The following is a 25401-nucleotide window of genomic DNA, read 5'->3' as shown; positions in this document are numbered from 1 at the left end:
TTTTGTATTTAAATAACACATTATTAATTACTGTTTTGTTTTCAACAATTAATTCTTAATTCTTTACAAATAAGAATTTTGAATACAATACTGTAGTTTAAAAGATTTTAAAGTTTAAATTATATTATTTTTTATTTTAATATTAGTAATAAAAAATTATAATTTTACAAAAACTCACTCATTGAATAGCCAAATTCATCTTCTTCTTCTGTTAAATCTTCTGAAGATAATTTAATATGAGCAGCACTAGCTCGATCAATCTGTTAAATTAATTACATTTAATAAAACTTTAAAAACATTACACATTAAATTTATGTATGACATATATAGTACCACCATCCAAATATTCATAGTAAAATAGAGGTAAAGTTATATAACATAAAATGATTCATCAAAATACAATTCAAATATAAACACATAGTAGCTGTATCAGCTTCAATGCAATTGATTATATGTATAAGAAATCATAAAGTAAATATACTCTTAATTCTCAAGATTTTTCATCCATTTATTTTACTTCATATTATTATAAACATGAAAAAATACAGCTTAAAAATCAGTTTTAATTAATTAATTAATTAATTTTAATTTTGTATAAAAATATTGTAGAACTTTGTTTCTTTGTATCAACTAGGTGCATTGATAGACACTGGGCATTTTGGAATAACTGTATTCTTCAATATCTTGTGGGCTGATAAGTATTTTGGGCATTCATTCCTCGTTTGTTGGCTTTACTTTTGAGATATCTTGTAAGGTGTTAATAAATATACATCTTACTTAAAAATTACACTAGTTACAGTTAAAATTTTTTCAGTCAAAATTCCTTGGCATTACCCTCAACAGCACTCAGCTCATACTTGTGATGTCCTTGTTTTAAAACAAGGACATCACAAGTATGAGCTGATAAAATGTATATTTATTAACACACCTAACCTAACCTAACCTCTTACGAGATATCTCAAAAGTAAAGCCAACAGAAGAGGGGTGAATGCCCAAAACATGTATCAGCCCACATGATATTACAGAATAAAGAGTGATGCCAAAATGCCTAGTGTCTATCAATGCACCTAGCTGTAACTAGGGCTGCGGAGTCAATAAAAAAAAACACTCGACTCCTGATAATTTTAGTAGGCTGACTCCCGACTCTGGAAAAATTAAATACAAAGTCATTTGCTGGGGGGCAGAGGTGCTCATAGGAGCTATCCTACTCTAAACTCTGAAAGGAGCCTGGGGCATTTACCCAAATGCCCTTATAGTTAGTATTTTTAATATCTAACTTACATTAACCCCTTACTCCTTAACTTACATTAATATTTATTTGTATTAAAAAATTAATTTTTAACAAATATTTAATAAGAGGAGAAAGGGGGCAATAAAATTCTACATATATTCAACAGCATTTGCACTTCAATTTCACCCTTCCAGAAGAGTTAGTCCAACTAAAAAGTGTGCAATCTAGCTACTTCAGCCCCTTGTTCAGAAAAGAAAAATATGTACTCTGATCAATTAGTCTGGCTCATTCAGAAAAATAGAGTACTTATTTACAGTAGGGATAATAAAGAAATGATTCAAAAATATTCAAATTCAATTGGGTCAGACTAATTTAATTAATTAACAACTAAACACAAATACTACAAAGAATACTATATACAGGCGACCCTCGACTTTTGCACAATTCGCACATTTTTAAAAATTTAACTTTTTAAATATTTTTGTTGATAATGAAAAAATTTCCTTCCATGCAGAATGCTCATACACTACAAAGTGCAGTAGCTCGCTCTACATTCTCGGACACACATTACTTCCTATAATAGCGGATTTCTTGGAATCCTAATCACTACTGTGTTGTTCCAAGCAAGAGTTCAAAATAGTTTGAGTCTTGAATTAGGGTGTGCGTCAATGTGTTGTGTGTTTTGCCAATTTATTTATTTATGTTTAAATATTTCGTCCTTATAAACTGATAATCATGAGTGAGAAATGGAGAAATTGCAGTGTTGATACAAACAAAAATAAATTAAGGACTCATAAACTTCATACAACCAAGACAATAATTAAACGTTCTGAAAACAATGAATCTTTTGCTTCAATCGAATGTTCGTATGATGTAAACAGATCTACGATATGTGCAATTTTGAAAAATAAGAGTAAAATTAAGGAATAAATATTTTAAACACAGTTTTTGGTGCATATTTTTTTACATTCCTCTACTTTCAAACATTCAACATTAGCACACACTTTCAGGAACCAATTATGTGCGAAAGTTGAGAGCCACCTGTATTTAATAAATTAAATTGATGCATTTTGTATTTAAAATAAATGAATTATAACAAAATACAAAAAGATTTTTAAAAATTAATAAATATAAAATAAATTTTCTTTCATTTAAATAAAAACAATTAAAGTAAATTTAAAATGTGGGAGTCGGAGTCGATACATTTTTTTTCCAACTCCAACTCCTCTGGCCAGAAATTCCTCCTAACTCTGACTCCATAACCCTGGTTGTGACACAAAAAAAACAAACAAAAAGAAGTTCAAAACAGTTTCAAAATAGACAATATTATAGAACTTTTAAATTCATATTTTACATTAAAAACTACTTTAAAATTTTCTAGTTAAAATATAATTTCACCATTTTCAACTTATATCAATCACCAGTAATATCATTTCTGAAGCAGTTTTTGGACAGTTTCAAATGACCAAATGATATGAGATGATATACTTACAGTATATCATCTCATATCAGATGATATACTTACAGTATATCATCTCATATCAAAAGAAAAAATTGTAAAGTATTAACGATATGAGATGATATACTTTCAGTATATCATCTCATATCAGATGATATACTTACAGTATATCATCTCATATCAAAAGAAAAAATTGTAAAGTATTAACGATATGAGATGATATACTGTAAGTATATCATATCATATCATTATACTGTTGGTATCAATTGATGAGATAAATGTCACTTCTAGAATAATTTTTTATTTGAGGTAATTTCATATGAAAATTGATATCAACTGTCAATTGACTAAACAGTTTTGAGAGATCAGTTGATATCAAATCACATATTATTATTATTTTGTATATTGATTTGATATATTTGAAATTGTATTATTTGATTTTTATATTAATTATATTATTGATGAACAGAATAGTTTCCAAATGATACCAGTTGATGTCACTTGCTAAATAACATCAATTAATATGCATTCAAAATNCAAATCACATATTATTATTATTTTGTATATTGATTTGATATATTTGAAATTGTATTATTTGATTTTTATATTAATTATATTATTGATGAACAGAATAGTTTCCAAATGATACCAGTTGATGTCACTTGCTAAATAACATCAATTAATATGCATTCAAAATTAAAAAATGCAAAAACATTACAATATCATTTGATAACAAGTCATATCATTTAACATTTTCTTTCTCTCTTCTAAATTAGAACAAAATGATAGTTAGTTCATGGAATTTCAAAAAAAAATTGAAATTTATAGAAAAATAGAAAGTAATCAATTTTAGGAAAAATAATTTCAAAATCACATTTTCCCTTAAAGTTGACTCCCTGTAAATGTCTAAAAATACTGGAGTGCAAGTTACGTAGAAGATAATGATCAATAATGTCAGTGACAGAATAAGATTAGGATACAATTAGGATACAAATGGAAAAGACTGAACAAATAGAAACTTTAAAGATATTTAGTACTATTGAATTTTGATTTGACAAAAAAAAAAAAAAAAATGTATAGATTATATATACACAAAATTTTATTCTATACATCTTGAGTTTTAATCTAGTTAGAGAAATATATTAATTTGTATGATTCCAGTTGTTTTTCTTTGTACACTCCACTGTCTCATATGTCATCCATGAGGTCCTTATAAGACGTGATATAAAGATGGGTTACATCAGTAGGCTGTATTTACTATTATTTTTAGTAATGGATTCAAAGACAGGCTGAAGGATTTTTTGGAGTACATGAACATGGGAGAGGAGGAAGCAGGCTTACATTTAAACATATTTTAGCACTCACCAAGCATAAAGTTTTTGTATGTATTAATTTAGCAGTATGTATTTAAATGGGATTTTTTCATGTTTATTGGAGAAAGCAGTTTCTTGTTCTTAATTAATACAATTTATTGATATAAATAAATAAACAAGTCAAGGTACCGTACATTTAACAAACTAATGTTTAAAAAAATATACATTGATATTAGAATTCTGTCACAATTATTCCAAATTCATTCATTTTTGGCAATAACGAACCACCGCGATAAGAAAAAATTGTATTTGTGATTAAAGTATGTCATTTTAAATTAAGTACGCTTAAGGCTACAAAAAGAACAGGGAAAACAAGTTTGGTAATTTAACGGTAGCGACCTCTACAGAAACTTTTGCAAAATCCTACATGAACCTAATTCTGAATATTTGTCTCTTAAGTTGAAAATCTTAGGACTTTATGTTGAATAACTAGCAAATATTTCTTATTAAATATTAAAATTACATTTAAAACGTTATTATCAGTTATGATTTTAAAAAAACGCACAGAATAATAATTACAGTATTACTGAAATTCTCAACATTAAACTTGTATATCGTGATAAAATTATATTTTAGAAATCGATTTGCCAAAATTTTTACTATAAATATGTTTATTGTTTCGTAACTTTTGTCAATTGTCATTGTAATAATTTTTTTCATTAATCACTTGAATATTGTATTATTCATTAACTATCATTGTCACAAAAGTTTTCCCATAAATGTATTTCAATGAAGAAATGCTGGATTAAACGAATTTAAATCAAACATTATTTGAAAAAAAAAGTCAAACATTATTTGAAATACAATGAGTACATAAAACAATTTACTTTGCCATATTTCATATCATTACATTACATATACGGTATACATTAACCCTTAAAATAGTGTTTATGATATTACCATAAACACTATTTTCAAAGAACTATCTCAGTTTAGGTTCATATAGACTACATTAACTTCCACCAATTCTCGGAAGAGGTCGTGGTCGTAAATCTTATCGATTCCTGTAAGTTATCATAACACTATAAAAGATCGGAATTTTCAATTTTTGACATTAAATTCAGCATGAAAATTTGTTTAAAATGATTGATATGACATCATATAATCAGACATGTAATTTTCTGAGAGTCAGCAATATACTGACTTAAACTAATTTTGCCTCCTTACTTAATTGTTTCTATTTCGAAAAAGCAAATCAATTAATAATTCATATTAATTTAATTATAAAAAGATAAATACGCCAATAATATTTATTAATTGTGTCATAAAAACATGAAAAGGAAATTACAATTATTAACACAAACATTGCTAATACCGTATTATAAATGATCGTCGATATCTGTCTTAATTAACTAAATTATTTTTATAAAATTACTCTTATTCTACAAAGATTAATCATTTTTGAAAAAATTACGAAAACAAACTGCATAACACGACGTTCTTACCATGTTCAATTTTGTATTTATTTAAACATGCGAACCAAACAAACCGGTTAAATTATGTTGACTAATACGCCATCTTGGAGTAAATACATTTCTACATAATACTGTACATTTTTTTTACGTAATCATTTCGTCTATTATCGTACATGTAATTTAAAATATTCTGTAAGAAACAGCAGTTCTAAAGTACAATATATGCTTTGTCTATTATAAATAACTTATTAAATCTAGCTTTCATATCACAAAAAAAATCTACATATGAATTCGTAAAATGGTCGACTTCAATAACACGTGTATTTTGGAACAACTCGCTATGAACTTAAAGAAATTTATAGAACATAAATTCCCATATTCTGATTTGATAAAATAATAACAGCTTTTATGATAAATAGTGATAAGCTCGTTTTGTTTGTTTATATTTATATATAAAGGACGAAGCATCCATGATGTAACATGGCATGTCAGTACGAATTGATAAATTCGTCCAACTTGAGCATTTACGAAAGCAAACGAAGCAACGAATAATTAAAATATGTGCTTTTTTTTAATCAAATGAAAAATTAATATTTAAAAAACTTTTTCAGAGAAGTCTTAAAAAACTGTCTGAATCTTTTAAAATTCCAGATGAAGTTATCTGGGTTTAGTATGAATTTAAATAAAAACATTAACTCTCCTGTCTCTGGTTGTGTATATGGCTACAGCAAAAATCTAATTGCTAGGTTACCTAAAAACACAGAGAACAGCATTAATACATAGCGGCTAATAATGATATGCAGTGTTGGGAGGCTTTACCTCGGAAATTTATAGCGGTGGACTATGATCCAAGGATTCTACATATAAAACATTTGCAAAACATATGAATGCTGTAATAGCTTATACGCGTAATCCAACTATATTTAAACTACTAGCTAATGGAAAGGATTCTATGGATCGAAACTTAGCTCCGGGAGTAGGCTATACACGATACAAGTGTGGGATGATATATTTGGTAGGTTAACATACATAGGCGCCACTGAAAGATCGTTAACCCAAAGGCTCAAGAAACGTAACTACGATGTTCGTACAAATAGTCTATCCACAGCTCTTGCTCAATTTGCTAGCGGGTCGGGAGTGTCGGCATGTTGGGACCAGGCTAAATTATTTTTAAAAAGGTGTTTGACTTTAACAGATTAACCTGAGGCAGACCTCTGAACGGAGTCGAAAACGTTTGTTTTAATTAAAATATTGCTGGAAAATTATATAAGATATAGAGTTAATGTATATTGATTTCTAGTTTTCTGCAAGTGTTTTTCTGAACTATAGCCACATCAGCCAAACTTTAAAAGAAGAAAGTACTAGCCCTAACCAGGGCTAGAGAGAAGCTGAGTTTCTTAATGGAGTGTAAGAAGAATAAGCTTCTTCTTACTCTCCAATGTCTATCTACAGGATTTCATTACCGAATGGTTGCAACTCCTTCCTTCCTAAACTGTGTTTAGTCTGTCTTAGGAAGGCAATTAAAAGCTCAGAAGAGCCATGTATAGCAGACTTTCCGATCTCATTAGAGTAGAAGACGGCATATACGAAAAGGATTCTGACATCTAGCGGGTCTTAACCTGAGAATTATTAATTTTTAAGAACGAGTATCCCTGGAGCTACGGAAAATATAAGGTGAGAAACTGCAATAGAAACATTAATTCGAAAAATTACAAACGAAAAATGTTTAAAAAATTACAAATTCAAGAAAGGATAGTTTAGTGATGTCTTAGCTGGAGAATTTAACATTGATTCCAATCTTTATAAATAGCTGAGACTACTAAAATATTGATTTAAAAATGTTTGTTTATAAAAAATCTTGTTTGATAAATGCATTGTCTCTGAAAAATAATTTAAATCCTGTTTTATTATTATTATTTGAACTTAGCTCATATATAGGAAGGCATATACATTTTATTTTTTCAATTTTTTTTTATTTTAGTTAAAATTATTTCAACATAATTTTAATACAGTATTATATTAACTAATTTTTAAAATAATTATGTTAAAATATTTAAGTTCATTACAAACATGCAAATAACTAGTAATAAAATTTGATATTTGACTTCTATGTTATAGTTCTTTTTCTTAAATTTAGAAATGTATATTTTAAATTATGTAAGCATTTGATTAATGTATGATAAATTTTATGCATTATGTAGAATTGCATTTATATGTAGTAAAAACATAAAAACTTTAAAATAACAGCATTTAAGAAAATATAATCCTTACGTTTTTATACTTTATTAAAATAAATACAGTATTTAAGACTGTAAACTAAAAATCTGCACAATTTTGGAAGGCATATTTTATATTTAAAAAAAGATTAAGAACGTGTTAGCGTATTGTTGCTCGGACTCTGCAGATTTAAATTCATTTTATCATGGCAACAATATTCCAAACGTAAATGAATTGGAACAGATTAATGAAGAGCAAAGAAGAATTGTAATTGGCGAATTTTATAAACATGAGGAAAGGGGAAGCAGCTTTACAGTTAAACGTTTTATGAGTATGGGAGTAACAAGTGACAGTTTATAGTCTCAAATAGAAAGAATTTGTTCGATTAGTATGTTTTTAACACCGTGTTGTCTTTGCAAACTTGTCCTTCGGAAGCGAAAATTAAGGAGAATTATGGGGGATGGGGTAGTAGTTGAAAAATATAAAAATAGCTGTACGTAATTTAGGGACGATTCTATACACTAATTCATAAAGATACTTATTTAACTGTAACAAAAACAAATATAATACATATTGAAACATAAAAGAAATTTAATACAAACTATAATATAACGAGCAATTATTTATTGTGACATCGCCACAATGCCAGGCTGAAATTTTTAATTTAAAATATATGCTCTTAACTTCAAATTAGTAGCGTCTTGCACCTGTACATTGTACTTTCCTGTTAGCATTAGAGTTGCGCCGGTCACCTAACTCCTTTCAGAGGAAGTTTTGAATTGAAATCCGGTGCAAACCGTAAAAAAAGTTCGTATATAGTTAATCGGGATCTCTTGCCCCTAAGCTTTCCACATTTGGTGTCGACTTTTATCTATTTAACTCCATTCTCGAGATTAAAGGAGAGACGGATAGACGGACAACAGTGGGAATTTATAGGTCTACAATTTTTTCAAATGGTAGCCCAACAAAGGAAACCTTCCAACCATTACACGAATTAAATAATGTTTCAGGGGCTGTTGCAAGTATTTGTTTGAAGAGAAAAATGGCCTAAAATTTGTGACACACACACACATGACTATGTCTTCCTCCTAATCAGCTTTTCCGTTGAAGTGGTAACAAGATCATACATCCCCCATCTCTAGTAACTGGTTATAATTTTATTTATACAGTAAGATTCCGCTTAACGCTGATTCGATATAATGCGCTCTGCTCGAAGCCTAAAAACAGTTCAAAATTTACGCCGATTTAAATTATCGCGGCATTTCATTAATTCATATATAATACGATTATTTACGAACACGAACCAATCAGAAAAAGGTGGCAAAAAAGTGTACTTTCTTTAAATCTATGTTTGTTTGGTGCAATTTTGAAAAAAATATAACATCACGGATGCCATAGGCAATATCGACTTCGCTTGGCAAAAATTAAGTGATAAATGCACGAACGAAGTGTGGTTTGTTTGTCTAGTTATGGCAATGCTACATTTGGGCGATCTGTCTAGGGCCTTCCGGGGGGGGGTCTTCTTAAGGGAAACTGGCCCCTATTTAGGCATTACGGATGTGGAGAAAACCCGGAAAACTCCACGTGGCCAGTCCATCCGAGCGGAGGCGCAAACTCACGACCGAATACCCAGTGTTTAGGATACGAAAACTGCTTGGCCACTGGTGGACCACGAAGTGTGGAAGAAGTTATGGCTGAAGGTATCCAAGAATTCTCAACGAGAAGAACCTATCGCTGTATCGTTAGATTGACCAAAGTCAACCTAATCGATACAGCAGGACTAGATGTAGGATATTGAGGAGTTACGCAGGTTTCTGGTGAGAGTCTTACCAACGACGACTTTCAAGAACTAGCAGAACAAGGAATTCGTGTGGAACTGGATAATAGAGATTCTGAAAACGAAGAATCCAAAAAATTTCTCTACGGATTTCCTTAGTAAAAGTTTGGTAACGATAACCGAAATCATTGATCAAACTGTAGCGAATGACCAGATTTTGAAAGGAGTGCAAAAACAAAACGAGGCGTTTTGGATGCGATCTTCCGCTACCGACAATTGCTTAAGGAAAGAAAAAAGCGACAAATGAAACTTCGCGACTTTACTGCAAAAAAACAAGAATTTCAGAAAAGTCAGGACCTCCGTTACAGAAAATGAACTTTGCATTTCTGTGTGCATATGTTTATGTATTATTTAACATATATTATTATGCAAATTAATATAAAAATAACTTAAAATTAAAGTCAAATTTGTTTATTTTTGGTCACGTGTTCTCCTATCCCTATTTACTCTGTTTTAAGATAACCTCGTTTAGCGCTTTGTCGTCTAGGAATGCATCCCCCGCGTTAAGCGGAGTCTTACTGTACATATAAACTTATAATTTTTTTTACAGTAACTTGCCTGTTTTCTGTGTATATTGATGTATTTATAACATATTATGGCGATTTTTGGTAGAGTTTCTCGACAAAAATGTTAGTCATCAAAACTATGGATTTTCATTAATATTCGGTTTAATTTTATGCAGTTGTTGATTCGAAAGTTTTTTTTTTGCACTGATAGTTATATACAGTTTATATAAATTTTAAAACTGCTGAAAATTATAATATAGAAAAACGTGAATAATGTAACCATCATCAAATTAAATAGAAACTTTATGACTATTTTATACCTTTTACGAAGGTATTGTTTTCACTGCAACAACTGTAACAAATTTCTCCAAATCAAATAAAACTACTTAAATACTACAAAATTTCAAAAAATATTAGAAGAATTTAATTTTTTCTAAATTGTTTTTTGAACCACGGATAATCCACAGATAAAAGAGATCACAGCTGTTAATATTTCACCACAATGGGGAGAGGATGGTATGCACTACTTGTATGTAAAGATATGCCATTATTTATGAGGTCTTTCTTCAAGTTAAATCTTAATATGATCTATAATCTAATTTTTACCTCTATATTATTATAAATTCCTATGAAATCAAATAAGCTCCTTCATGAGTACATAAACAAAAAACCATTGTTTTAATCAACAAAAACTACATTTAATATTTTTATATTTCAATTTCTTAAAAGAATTAATAATCAATTGATGGAAAAACGTTAGAAAAACGAATTTTTCTATCTGTGAAAGTTGATAAGGATTAAATTTATTTCGCGAATCATCAATCACAATCATATGACCAGTCTCGTAAGACTGATCTGATTCATAAACGATCAAACGAAGAACAAAATCCCAAGCTCCCAACTCGTGCAATCCACGAAAAATCCTGTATTTCACCGAAAACTGCATCTTTTCGCTGCAGTTTTCGGAAACATAACTGACGTAAAAGTTTCGTAAACAGATAGTAGACTATCTCTAAATCATGCTAATGGCAATAATAAAATTAATAATTACAGTAGAACCTCCATTATCCGGATTTTCGATTATCCGGATTGTTCAAAATAAACAAAAATTTTACGAATTTGCTGATTTGCACTTGGCGAATTACGACACTGTTTATGTACGTGATGGAATGCATAACTTTTTTTGTTTCAACAACGTCTCACCCAGCACAGTGGTCGTAAACTCTTAAATATATTTTACGTAGTAATAAAAATATAACTTGACATACGTATTTATAAATAATTTATATTCAAATTACATCATTTCTATGACCAAGGGCGGCGTAAGGCATGGACGACGTGGGCCACCGCCTATGCCTCGCGGTCCGAAGGGCCTCGCGCCTCGAAGGTTTATGCATTACTTAAAAGCCGCGAACGCGACGAAAAAATTTTACTTGTCATAAAACGATAAATAGTTTGTCAAATTTTTATTCATAAGAATGCAGTTTCAACTGCTTTTTATTTTATAAAATCCGTCTGCTTGCGCCACCAGAGGGCCTTTTAAACAATAGGTACTCTGTTAGCGTTGGTCAGTATTAGTCCAAATTCAATACGAACGTTTGTTTCTTGAAAATTTGATCGATTTAAATACAGTATTTACTTTAAATATTACCGATATGTCATCGAAAAGAAAACGTGTTGTATTATTATTAAAAGACAAATTAAAGTATTTGTTTCGATTATCCGGACTACCTTCATCCCCAATTAGTCCGGATAATCGAGGTTCTACTGTATTTCCTTTCATATTTGTATAACAAAGGAAGTTTGTGTTTTATTAGGACAAAACTCACATACAACAATATACAGTACTTGTATATAACGATGCTTTCTACCATATTTTCACCTAAACAAGAAAAACATTCTGTTAAGATAATTTACTAACTTTCTATGAACAAAAATTACGTTATCTTACAAAAATAAAAATTTAAATTATGAGAAAATTACAGTTTCTAGCATCAAAAGGAACTACATAGATAATACTACAAATACAGTAGGTTACTACAATCTTTCGAAATTATCGTTAAATTTTTTCAAAAAATAAATACACTTTATATGATATTTGTGGGAAATTCTCGTTAATTATAGATTTGTAATATAAAAACAAATATTGTTTCGAAAATATCTTTACTTAAACTTCATTATTTTGAAACCTAAGAACTTTTAACGTTTCGTCTTAAATTTACGTATTTCTATCATAGTCTTTGTGCAACTCCAATAGAGTTAATACTTTCGTGCAGAGCATATACTATTGCAATAAAGCTGCCATTTCGTTACTTTCGATTAGTTTTATGTCCTCGTAAACCTAAAATGGATCGGTAAAATTCATCTTTTTCTTTTTTAATATTTTAGATTGCGTTATATTTCAAAGTTTGAAATAAATCAAGTAATATCGTCTTGTAATGATAAAGCCCTCACTTAACGTCGTCGATACGTTTCTGGAATATGCAATGTTAAGCAAAACGATGTATAATAAAACCAATTTTACCATAGTTTAATTGATGTAAACAAAATATAATTCGGTTAATATTATTCTAATTGGAACGTGTTTGTAACCTCCAGTATTTATTTCCTCAGTATCAATTTTGTTGTTTATAACATTCAATAATAATTATTATAAACGATTACAAATGTATTTGTATCTCTCCTCAAAGACGTTAAAAGCGAGGACTTGCTGTTCTATAATATATCCTACAAATTATTATTTTTCTTCTATTACAAAAAAGCAATTAACTTAAGCAATGTTTGTAACAGACAAAGATTTTAAATCTTACATGAAAATAATTCCTCTTCTAAGGAATTCTATAACTTATTTATTGTGGAAGTTTTTATGAAAGAAAACGTGGTGAATTCAAGATACAAAAATTGTTACATTCATCAGTTTTGAGACACAGTAAACAATTCAAACAATATCTTTGTTAAGTACTAATCAAGTGGTCTTTTTGTGCTCTCTGAGCAGTAAATGGCCTAAAACCACAAATAAAAAAATATAAAAAAGTACTAAGAGATGCGTACAGTACATGTACTGTACGAGTCTATGCCACAGTCGCTATCTTGGTCTGCCTATGTTGCACTCTGTACTATTAGCTGTATTTACCATGGAGCTATAACTGGAGAGACACTGGCAGAAACACTGCCATTAAGAGCTTGAAGCCAATCAAAGTGTTCTGCCATATTATGGTAAAGAATTTGTTAGCAACAAAGGGTAAAGGCCTGAATAATTGCCTCCCTTATGTTTTTCATATTTACTTTAAAATATTTTGGATTTTTGGCCAAATAAAATATGTTCTGTACTTTATATATTTACATAATTTTGATATATATTAGAAGGAAAAAATCATTAAAAATAAAATTTTAAGTGCACTTTTTTAATCTTAAAGTGTCCTCAATTTCATCCCCATATGCTTTCTTGAGATGTAGATAAGAAATTGAAGAGAAAGATGCTATTTTTCATTGTATATGTATGTAGCTTTGTATGCTTTAATCGAGTATTACAGAGCATTATTATTATTATCAGAATGGCTTAAAACATTTTATTACCCCCCTTTTCTTTCTTACAATTTTCATTATATCCACCATGGTTTGTTTAGCCCACTTTTTAGCTATCTGAAACAAATATTAATAATAAAATATAGATAGACTAAAAGCCCGAATTTTTAAGATGTCTTCAAATCTTTCACTACTGAAAAAGTATTTCATCTCCAATATAGAAGAAAAGAAGTATGTCTTGGGCTTAATTTATTTTTTTGGTTTTCATGAATTTATTGCAGAGTAAATGTATAGGTTAGGTTGGTATAGATACAAATATACACTAGGTGGACAAAATTGTTCGAACAATCTTGTAGAGAAAGAAAAGTACTACTTACATGCTGAATTTAGTACATGGTAGATCTTTGGCCTTAATGACTACTCAACCATCTGAGGTTTTCTGCCAAGTTTCAGTAAGTGAAGTGTGCAATGATATAATGTTGTAAATGCCAAAAAACAAACTTTTCAGGAAAGGTAAAAATACTATTTATAGTAAATTAACTGATTTCAATTTTACGATAAAATAGTAAAAATTCATTACATTACAAATTCTCTGGAATATCAAATCTATGTAAATACAAGCTGCAATGGCATTACACACTTCAAGTATTAGTAGGAATATTTCTCCATTCTTCTTGCAAAATGACAGCAAACAAGCTGTTGAAGAAGACTATATTTGACAAAATTTAATATGACATTACAGTTTGTCCCAACAATGTTCGATTGGGTTTAGGTTGGGACTCAAAGCATCCAATCCATAAGTTGGACTTACTACTCTTGAAACCATACCTGGATAGAGTGTAAAGTGTGGCATGATACTCAGTTCTGCTAGAACACACAGGGATTTGTACTGAAATACTGCCATATTGCATGCAGTCCAGAATGCCTTGATGAACATTGATGTTCATGGTGGTAGGTACCAGAACCAAAGGCTTAGTCCATGCCAGCAAAAAGACCCCCAAATCATTGCTGATCCTCCTCCACATCATACTATGAAAACAACACAGCCATGACAGTCACAGTACATTTTCCAGGGAAGTGCCAAACCCAAACTTGCCCATCTGGCTGGTAAAGTGTGTAGCATGATTTCTCACTCCATATGATTTTCCTATAGTCATCTGTGGTCCAGGAACATGTTGTTTACACCATTTGGGTCACCAGTTTGCTTTGGATTGAAAGAATTGGGGCTTGTCAGCAGCACATCTGCTGTGATAATCACAGCTGTGCAACTCTTGCCATACAGTTTTGTCACTGATTGCTACAACAGTACTTGCTGAAAGTTCTTGGCAATGTCAGCAGTAGCTGACATGCGCTTTTTCTTCACAATTCACACTAAAGTTCTCTTCCCACGGTCAGCAAGTTTCTGTGGCCATCTACTTCAGTGTGCAGGTCCACTTGCTCCAGTTTCTTTCCAATGGCATACAATATCTGCTACAGTAAATTTTGGAAATTCCAGAAGTCTGGAAATGCTACATACAGACTGAATATTGCAATGGCAACCAATAATCATGTAACAATGAAAGTCAGTGAGCTCCGTTTCATATGGCATTTCAGCAAATATTAACCTTCAGAAGTGTGCAAAGTTATGCAAATGACCATCTAATCACAAAATAAGCAGAATGAAACTTTTTGCACTCTTTGTCACTTTTCCATTTTTATCAAAATGTCCAAATACTTTTGTCCACATAGTGTAGATGTGAATACCATGAGTTATAAACACAAAAGTTAGATTTATCTATGAACAGTTTCCTACACATTTCAAATAGATGAATGAGGCTAAATGGATGTTATTACCTGTTTACCTGACCAACTATTCTTGGTTGATACTGAAGGTATTACAACATACCAGTATTCATAAATATTAGTCAACTCAAACCTGCAAAATAGTTATAACTTGTTCAATCTGTCTTATTAAGCATTAAAGTAAATATGGGTCAAAAAGTTCTGAACAAAGAGTTTTTACAAAGAGTTCTGTTTATTACATTTATTACAAATAAATGTAATAAACAGAAATTACAAAGAAATTAAAGGATACTCAAAGTAAAAGTTGTATAATGTATAATGTATAATGTATGTTATAAAAAAAAGTAAAAAAATTTCATATAAATATAAAAATTAAGAAAATAGTTATAAGCAAAACAAAAGTTAACATTTGAAAGTTAATAGTCAATGGATAGAAACTCCATATAAAAACTAAAGTGCTTTAAAATTACAGAACAACTTCACTTGTTATATCATATATAAATTTTTTTTTTCATGTTTTACATTCCTTCTTGACAGCATTCATTGCTATACTTTATTTACATTTTCCCAGTCCTTCTCAGAAAAGAACTGCCAGAATACAATTAAGTTATTTCATTTATTGTAGATCTCTAAAATTACCTGAACTGAAATAAAGAACCCGTATGACTCATATAATTCATGCATGAATTACTTGGGTTATATTAAATGATCTAGCCAGAGGAATAAGAGTCTAAATCTGGGATAGTCAACCTTCTTATACCTATTGCCCACTTTTGTATATTTGTTGGTAGTAAAATTTTCTATCCGCCCACCAGTTCTGCAGTAACTTAATTTAGTGCAACTGTAGAGTACTTGTAATTTTTGAGTGGAGGTTAAGTAAAAATACATACAGTAAAGCCTCGATTATCCAACCCCCAATTAACCGACACCTCAGTTAACCGACCATCCTAGTCGGCAAATTTCAAATGTCTGCTAGTGATGGGGCGCTACAATATTTGACTATGTCTTGGCTACTTTAATATTATTTTTACATGTTTTAGCTGGCAACACTGGATCGACCATGAAAGTAAGCCAGTATTTAAACGAGGCTTAATTTTCTAATTTTTAACAATACAATAGCGACGATTATTATTTTTAAAAATTTTTGTTAGGCTTAACATTGATGAAAATTCAACGCGAAGTAGGTTAATAGCGATATACTAATATACTAATTACATGGGATATAATAATATACTACACTAATAATGGATTTTTTCATACTTTTCGGTTATCCGACTTTTCAATTATCCGACCAACCCCAGTCCCCAATTGAGTCGGATAATTGAGGCTCTACTGTAGTTAAATTTATCTTTTTATTCTTTGCATATGTTTATAATACATGGACAATTTTTTGCCACTGTGCCATATGTTTTCTTTTAAGCTAAACTGAAAAAAGTAGCCAAATCTGACAAGGCTGGCCCCACAACAAAACTTGCTCAACTCAAGTGATGGCCGCTGTTACATCCTGCCCTCATTACACGCACTAGGGTGCAATACAACCTGCTCCATCAGTGAGTCATAGATGCGCGGTGATATTATAATTTTTCTCATTGGCAAAATAGTGTATGTTGTATCAAAGATACATGGCACTTCAGGAACATCTGATTTTACCAGCGTGAAAAATTTTAGGTTATCTTTTGATTTGAATGAAGAAAAGAATAATAAAGATTAACTTTTTTCATTGAAAATAGAGAAAAATTGTTGAATTAACTTCCTACTGAAGCTTAGAGTGAACATAACCTGTTTTCTTATCAGAAATTTCTTTGAACATCTATTTTGTTTTTTTATTTCTTTTTTTGTTAGAAAATATTGGCCTAAATTTTGCAGTAATCAATGTGTTAAAAAATTCTCAGGCTCAATCTCCTAATCTATTTTTATTTTTCAAAGTTACATGTTAATTTCTTTAGTTATTCTCTGAAAGTTTCGAACTTTTCACTCTCTGAATATTTAAAAGTTTTGTGAATCTAGCCAAAAGTTCTCGAACAGTTTATATTTCTGACATATTACTAAGGTTATATTTTTGACATATCATATCTTTATTTTTTCAGAATTAAACAAAATTAATTTTTTATCAATTGTAATCAATAATACAGTACCATACTATGGAAAATATTTTAGCAACTTTTAAATAATAATTAAAATGTTACAACGTTAATTTGTTTATGTTAAATTTTATGTACTGTTAACCTGTTAACCTTTCTAATATAAGTTGACAACTGTAAAAACAGACTGGATTACTTTTCAATCAGAAGAGAAGTAATGATAGTAAATAACTGATGTTTATTATTAAATCCTAAAGCTGGAACTATCTAAAAAACAAGAAAATGTATACCTTTCTCATAATTTCCAGAATTCACTGTTTAAAATATGAATGTTTTCAGCCACATTCAGGGGCCTGAGTCAGATTAAGCAGATTCCATAACAAATGTCACTATAGTAGTTCAAAGTTTAAAATAATGCCATTTTTCTTTGACATAATTGTTTTTCAAATTAATACATTAACAAAGTTTTAACAAATTAAATAAATAATTACGAATAAAATTATTAAAATGACTCCAATAAATAATATAAGCAAAAATTAAAATTAAAATTATTTGGCAAAATGTAAATTTATATTTTATATAAAAATTATTATAATATTTTGAAGAAAATCTTTTCCTTCTATCCTCATATGTTCAGGAACAAACAGTCTCTAGGAGCAGAGTCAACCTTTTCATTGAGGCTTCTCATCCCCCTCAGTATGTAAAAACTTTTAAAATATAGTTCCTAGATAATAAATTATTTCTTAAAAATATATTACAATTAAGAAGAACAATAGGCAAAGTGTTTCTTAAAAATGAAGATTTAGTGCTTCAAATTATTGTAATATTTTTTTATATAAATATAATTTGCTTTATTCAGACAAAATAACGTGACCAACTAAATAAAGTGATGGATAATCTAACAAGTGTTTAAAAGAAGTAACATTATTGTGTCTGAATAAAGCAAATTAAATTAAAACACGGTTTCATCGAAATCAAAATAAACATAATTATTGTCCTGGCCTGTTTTAATACTTTGTATTAATTATAATATATATTTTTAAAATTTATATTATTGCCTGTATTATTGGTTGCTGTATTTTTTAAGGGGTTATCTAATATAGATTGCAATGCCTTGGATATGAAAATAGATTCTTTATTGTTAATGCAGCTTCCTTTAAGTGTTCAGCAAATATTTCAAATACCCCCATGGTTCTTGGTTTATGGTTATCAAATGCACATTTTAAAAGCTTTGTTTCTGTCCATTGTGAAGACACCCCTTACTTGCTTGCATATTGTGCTAGAGCTGTACTATATTTGTTTTTACTAATAGTGTATTGGTGCTCTTTGAGTCTGCATCAAGGATCTGTTTGTTGAGTCTATATATGTTAGATCTCTATCAAATCTGTTATCATACAGTGGTATGGATCTTATCCTTACTGTTGTTCAGTAGTTTGTATACAGTTGGGTTGCATTTATAGGCTAGACTGGCATTTAATTGTTTGGTTATGATCTTGTAAGTTGTATTCAATCTGGAGTCATAGTCAAATACTATTTGTTTACTATTTTGGATTTTTTCCACTGTAGAAGGGATTTATCCACTGTGCAAGCATAGAAGACACATTGAAAGAGTCGAAACATTTATAAGACACTGCAATAGCTCATAGTTATCAAAAAAATTTCAACTAAACCTTTCTTCTTAGAGGAGCTCCAGCATATGCCAAACAAAAATCTCCAACTCAGTGCAAGTAATTTTACAATATAACCATATCCTGTATGGCCTATACAAGGAAATAGCTGCCAACAGGACCATAAAACTGGCTTATGAACACATCATGTGTATATGAAATTGTGAAATCCACAAATTTAATGCAGTTGTCAGAAAAAAAAATGTAAACAACTCCGATAGAAAAAACACTCCTAGTGAGAATTAGATCGGAGGTCACCATTCGTGATAACAATTAGATGGAAAAGTTGACACCTACGTGTCAACTATGCACCATTATTGTCAACATTTGATGATCATGTGACTCTTTTCCCACGACAATTGAATAAAAGCTCGAGCCCTCAGAAGCTCAGGGCGATTCGTCATAGGAAGTTATAATTGGTGATAGTGCCACCTCGACTCCCGACCTGATCCAGCTAAAGGGAGAAGACACCAGTTGGAAGATACCGAGGACTCCTACCTCTTCCATACAGATGACGTTTGCCATATCAACTCTCCGTTACACCAAGAGGTATTAGAGAGGTTGCGGCCGAAGTTTTCAATGTGAAAACATGTACGTCAAATGTTCAGTGCTGCCTTCCTATAAGTCTAGAAGTTTGACAATTGAATTTGAAATGTCAAGCATGATTCCACTGACATTTCAAACACGATCGTCAAACTTCTAGGCTTATAGGAAGGTGGCACTGAATGTCCAACGTACATGTTTTCGCATTGAAAACTTTGGCTGCAACCTCTCTATTTAGGGGATAGTTAGAACTTGTAAAATCTCTCTCTCTCTCTCTCGACCTAGAGTTAGGCAAGTGACATAGTTTTGAGATTAGTTGCTCATTTTGTGTAAATAGTACAGCATAACTGCATTTAACCTTAGCATTATTATCTCCTCGTGTAATCTAGATTTAGTTAACCAATAAATGCTTTGTTATTTTGTTAAACCTGTCTATCATTCTTCTAAGGACACCTGCTGGCTTGCTCGCTTCCCTCCCCCCACTCGCTAAGAATCCATCCGGAACAACAACGTGAGCAGTCCTTGCAGACTGTTGCCGAGTAAGTGGTCAGAAGGGATTAACCCTTGGCCCACGGTTTCTCACAAAATGCTATACAATGGAAATGACATGGCCAATTAACAAAAAGAACCTTGGGTATACAGAACTCCATTGAGGAATAATAGAGAGGTTGCGGCCGACGTTTTCATTGTGAAAATGTGTACATCGAACATTCAGAACCGCCTTCCTGTAAGCCTAGAAGTTTGACAACAGCGTTTGGAACATCAGTGGAATCATGCTCGACGTATCAAATGCCATTGTCAAACTTCTAGGCTTACAGGAAGAAGGCACTGAATGTCCAACATACACGTTTTCGCAATGAAAACGTCAGCTGCAACCTCTCTAATATATTAAGTACAGAACTGGAGTACATTGGTTTCACCAAATGTTAATTATGTAAGAGGCTATTAGAACATCGATCTGATTTAAAAAACATAGTAAACTCACCATTGCCCTGTCTGTATGTACATCTGAGAACAACATACTGGGTAAAAGTGAAGAATGCCGCCCTAATCATAAAATCCCAGTGTACTGACTCAGAATATTGGTGATTTACAAAGCTGAAAGCAAGGGCAGGTACCAGTACATAAATTACAAAGAGATAAAGAATCTTTTGTATACCTGGCAACAATGTTTACAATAAGCATCATCCAATGCTGTTAATTTTATTCTAAGCAGTTCGTCTATTTTAAACATGTGTTTTAATTACTAATTTCTTCATTTTACCTATGTTATATTGTCAATAAAATGCCTCTAAGTTAAAAAAAAACTTTTTAATGGTATTTTGTCAATTATATAATGATATATGTTAGTTTTAAATTTTGTAGCATGTTCTTTGACACATTCTATTTATTGAACATTAACAACCTGGTGATCAGTATTGACTGAAAACATCAGCCAGAACATTTTCAATATTAAATTAAATTTTAGTTCTGGATTTACTAAGGTTTAAGCTGTGTTTTTTTTACTTTAAATATACAACTTTTTAAATAGTAATTTTTTGACACAGGGCCTCAAAAGCTGTGGGATCTGGGCTACAGCTCCAATTACCTATATTACCATCAGCTATTGCATATAAAATCTTAAAATTAAATTTATTTGTATATTTCAGTAATACATTATTTTAAAAATTAATGATTAGCGTCTAAAATATATTTTGTTAACATATTTTGAATCACCATACCTCCAATCCTTCTTTGCTATATATTTTTCCTTGGATCTGTCTGTCATCTATCTCATCTTCCACTTCTTCTTCTTCTTCTGATTCCTCAATTGAAGTACTTAAAATCTCTATTCTATCACTCAGTCGTCTAGGTGCCAAAAACTCTGGATTTGGAATAACTGAATATGATTCAATGAATGGTTCATTAATTGGTGATGCTTCTTTTTCTTCTTCAATATAAAGTTCAGGACTTTTTTTTATTGTTTCCTAAATTTGAATTTCACAAATTTTAATTTTTAAAAATCAAAATGTTAATTAAAGAATTGTTTTAATGCTATTTAAAAGATTTAAAAAGTTATTACAATTTAATATTTCTTATTCTTAAATATGGAAGTAATTCATTAATTAAGAATAGATATACAGGTAATCCCCGTATAACACGGTAGTTACATTCCAAAAAATTGCCATGTTATACCAATCCGTGTTATACGAAACAAACAGCTAATACGAAAAGGAGGGTTAGGTTCCAAAAATTAAAAAACATGCTAGTATATTTTCATAATTAAGATAAATATCTTCATTAAAATTTTCTTAAGTGATACATATTAATATAAATTAAACAATGTTTTCTTCGTCATCACTAAAAACACTATTAATTAACCGAGAGCGTTTTCTTTTTGGCAAGTTATCCTTATCCTCTGAGCATTTTTCTGCATTATCTTCAGATCCATGCTTTACCTTTTGCAAAATGTATGTAATTTTAGATTGCTTGCTTCTAGTTAAAAGGTCTTTATAAATTTCCTTATATGGTGCTAAGCACTTATGAAGAATAAAGCAAGTATGGAATAAGGGAAAAACATTCGGCAACATCAGAAGCAGAAGCGTCGCGATCTGGCAACATTGAAACAAGTTTCGAGAAGGACCACGTGTATCGACAGAAGGCGAGAAGAGAAAATTTACATACTTAAGTACTAATAGTTCACGAAAATAATAATTTTCGTGAACTATTATTACTTAAGTATGTAAAAATTTATTACATTTCCTGTTGTACGAGGGTTTTACCCAATTCACGAACCGTATCAGAGTGAATCCATGCTATAAAAGTACCATGTTATACGGGGGATGGTACCAATTCTCAAACCGTGTTAGAGTGAATCTGTGCTATAGAAGTGCCGTGTTATATGGGAGTTACATGTAAAACTGCAAAGTAGTTCTAATCAATCATGAAAAATATTTTCTCAAATATACATAAAGTAAATAAATTTGTTTTGTTCTGCTGTGTCAATTTTATGTATTGCCATTTGTTCCATATGTTACTTTTTTCCTGTTTTTCTCCAATCATTTGTCATCTCTTCCTAATACTTTCCTTTATTACTTTGGCCTTGGGTCAGATATTTGACTAATTCAGACACAGCAGAGAGCAAGTAAGGAATTAGCAGAGCTACATAGATATTACAGATCCAATCAGCAGTGCCCAGAGATTATAAACAAAGGTGGCACAAGCTATAAAAAAGGGCATCGTACGTACATTATGTAAGAAAATACCCATATAAATACAGGTATCTTCTTGATAATGTACATACAATGCTCTTATATATATATTATATATTCCTTGATGCTCATACATCAAAATCATGTTAATCAAAAACAGTGGTACCTCTGTAAGATTGCTGGAGGGAATGTCAAGAGAGTTGAGGGGTTGCTAAGAGGGTAAGTGAGTGAGCGGTCACTGAGACAGACTATATGGTCACAAGAAACTGTTTATTTGACACAAAAGAAGCTTACAAGATTTTCACGATCTTTGAAGTTGTAAGTCAGCAATGGCCTCTGGGTCTTCCTCTCCTTTCCAAGATAATCCCAAATGGAGTGTCCCTGATTCACAAATGACAGTTTCCTAGACATCTCTGGGACAATTCAGTTGACTTCTGGTGATGGGAAGAAGTTGATCCAAGGATGACAGATGGAGATGAAGTTGGGCATGAGATACACACACAACAATCAGTCTGACACTTGGAACTTTTGGGAAAATAAGCCATTACATCTTTGAATTTCCGGGTTTTTATTAATTTCTCAATTGCCCATTCTGATTGATCGCTTTTCCTTTCTCACTTTCCAAGAGGTTGATCACTCATTACTAAGTGTAACAAGATATCAGCTTAGATCAGGAGAAGTCAAAATCAATGTTTAATTTGATCCCCCAACCAAAGATGGTCAATCTTAGGACTTCTATTCTTCTATTATTTATAAATTTGTGTCACGTTTTCATACAAAAAAATTATTTCTAGCTTCTATTTCTTTTTTTCATTAAAAAAATTATTCTAATGCAAATTTCAGTGAGGGTTTAGATCTGTCCAAAGCCTCATACGTCCATACTTGACTGAATAAAATCACGACCCACTAGAACAATTTTTAGTTAATAACAAATGTTTTTATTTTAAATTTTGTCACCCAATAAAAAAGTTTTCTGTGATAAAAATGAGTAACTAATCTATACTAATATTATAAAGAGGTAATGTTTGTAAGTATGTATGTAAGTTTGTTTGCAGCAGGTAATCTCCGAAACTACTCATCCGATTTCAAAAATTCTTTCACCAATATTTAGAATGGAACCTCAGGGTGGACATAGACTGTATATTATTTCGTTAAACATTCATATAAATTAAAATATATAATCTAGATTAATGCTTTTATGTCCAACAGATGGTGCTACGTGTACGACACCCTAAGTTTGCTTTTCTGTGAGGCATTATGCTTTTCTGTGAAAATGAACTAAAGCAGATCATCTTCTATCTATCTATATAAATAAAAATGTAATGTTCGTTTGTTCCTACCGATTCCTTTGAAATTTTGACACAACACTGCATTCGAATACGCAAATGTTTTCATATAATATACATGTCGAAATTCCCCCCACTGAAGGGAGATGGTTAGGATTAAGGCTTACTGTGAAGAACTTGGCTTCTATTATACTATTTTAGATGCAGGTTTTTGTGTTTTTGATTGCGTTTTAATAGGGTACATCAAGAGAATGCACACTAAGAAGAAATTTTTCGAAAAATTTCCCCCATGGGGGAAATTATACATTTATAATAGATACATTTTGACCCACAACAACGCGTGGCAGGGTCTGCTAGTTTAAAAATAAAATGAAACCTTAGAGCTCTCTTAGAAATTAAGAAAAGGGCAACTCGATGACAAAGGGGGAAGCATGTGTCCCAATTTACAGACACCAGGGTCCAATCATCAACTGAATAAAACTTGATGATAAGAATTGCCAAGTGCCTGAAAATAAATACGATAATTATTTGTGTTTGAATTACTAACTTTCCATGTGCTTTCCCAGCTTGCAAACAATATGGTATCAGGTACAGTACAGAAAACACTAGATTCAACTGCATACTTGTGTTGTAATTATATTACATTTTGGCAAAAAACAACATTACTAAAAGTAACAAGAAAAATAATTACGTAATTGAATAAATTATGTAATTTATAAATTAAATTAATTTTCTATTAATAAATTAATAGAAAATACATCAAAAATAGCCAGTCTAGATGTGACTGATATGTACCCATCAATAAAATGGGAATTAATCAAGAACCAACTCAAAAATATTAATATAAATGTAGAACTTGACATTATAGAATTATTGAAATTTACTTATAAGAGTAATTATTTTGAGATAGAAAGAAAATATTATACACAGGAGGATGGAATTAGTATGGGATCGGTCATTGGACCAAAGCTTGCAGAAATAATAATGATTGATATAGATAAAAAAATTAAAAATATACCAGGTATAAAATATTACAAAACATATGTTGATGATGTTTTAATTATATACAATGAGGCAGAAGTTAAAATTAAGGAAATAGAAAGAATAATAAACAATATAAATAGAAAAATCCAATTTACAATTGAAGAAGAAAATACAGTTGACAATAGTATACAGTATCTAGATGTCATAATCACAAGAAAAGAGAAAGAGTTAGAATTTGAACCTTTCAGAAAACCATGTTCAATTGAAACTACAATAAGATATAACTCTAATATACCTTTGTATA

General features: G+C 30.6%; 1 protein-coding gene across 1 annotated transcript in view; it reads right to left on the bottom strand.

Annotated features, from left to right (window-relative positions):
* Window positions 1–139: 139 nt before the first annotated feature.
* The window catches only part of LOC111634795 (multiple PDZ domain protein-like), a 194199-nt gene continuing 168937 nt past the window's right edge, over window positions 140–25401 (bottom strand). The window contains exons 20-21 of the mRNA XM_023379630.1: window positions 21358–21603; window positions 140–260 (exon numbers count right to left, since the gene is read on the bottom strand). Of these exons, the coding sequence (XP_023235398.1) occupies window positions 165–260; window positions 21358–21603 (342 nt within the window). The 3' untranslated portion in view covers window positions 140–164. The remainder of the gene's footprint in view (window positions 261–21357; window positions 21604–25401) is intronic.

Source organism: Centruroides sculpturatus, unplaced genomic scaffold (genome assembly GCF_000671375.1).
Source record: "Centruroides sculpturatus isolate CEXI.00-Female unplaced genomic scaffold, Cexi_2.0 scaffold790, whole genome shotgun sequence".
NCBI lineage: Eukaryota > Metazoa > Arthropoda > Arachnida > Scorpiones > Buthidae > Centruroides > Centruroides sculpturatus.
Note: the sequence above shows the minus strand (reverse complement) of the source record. Positions and strands in the feature narration are given on the sequence as shown.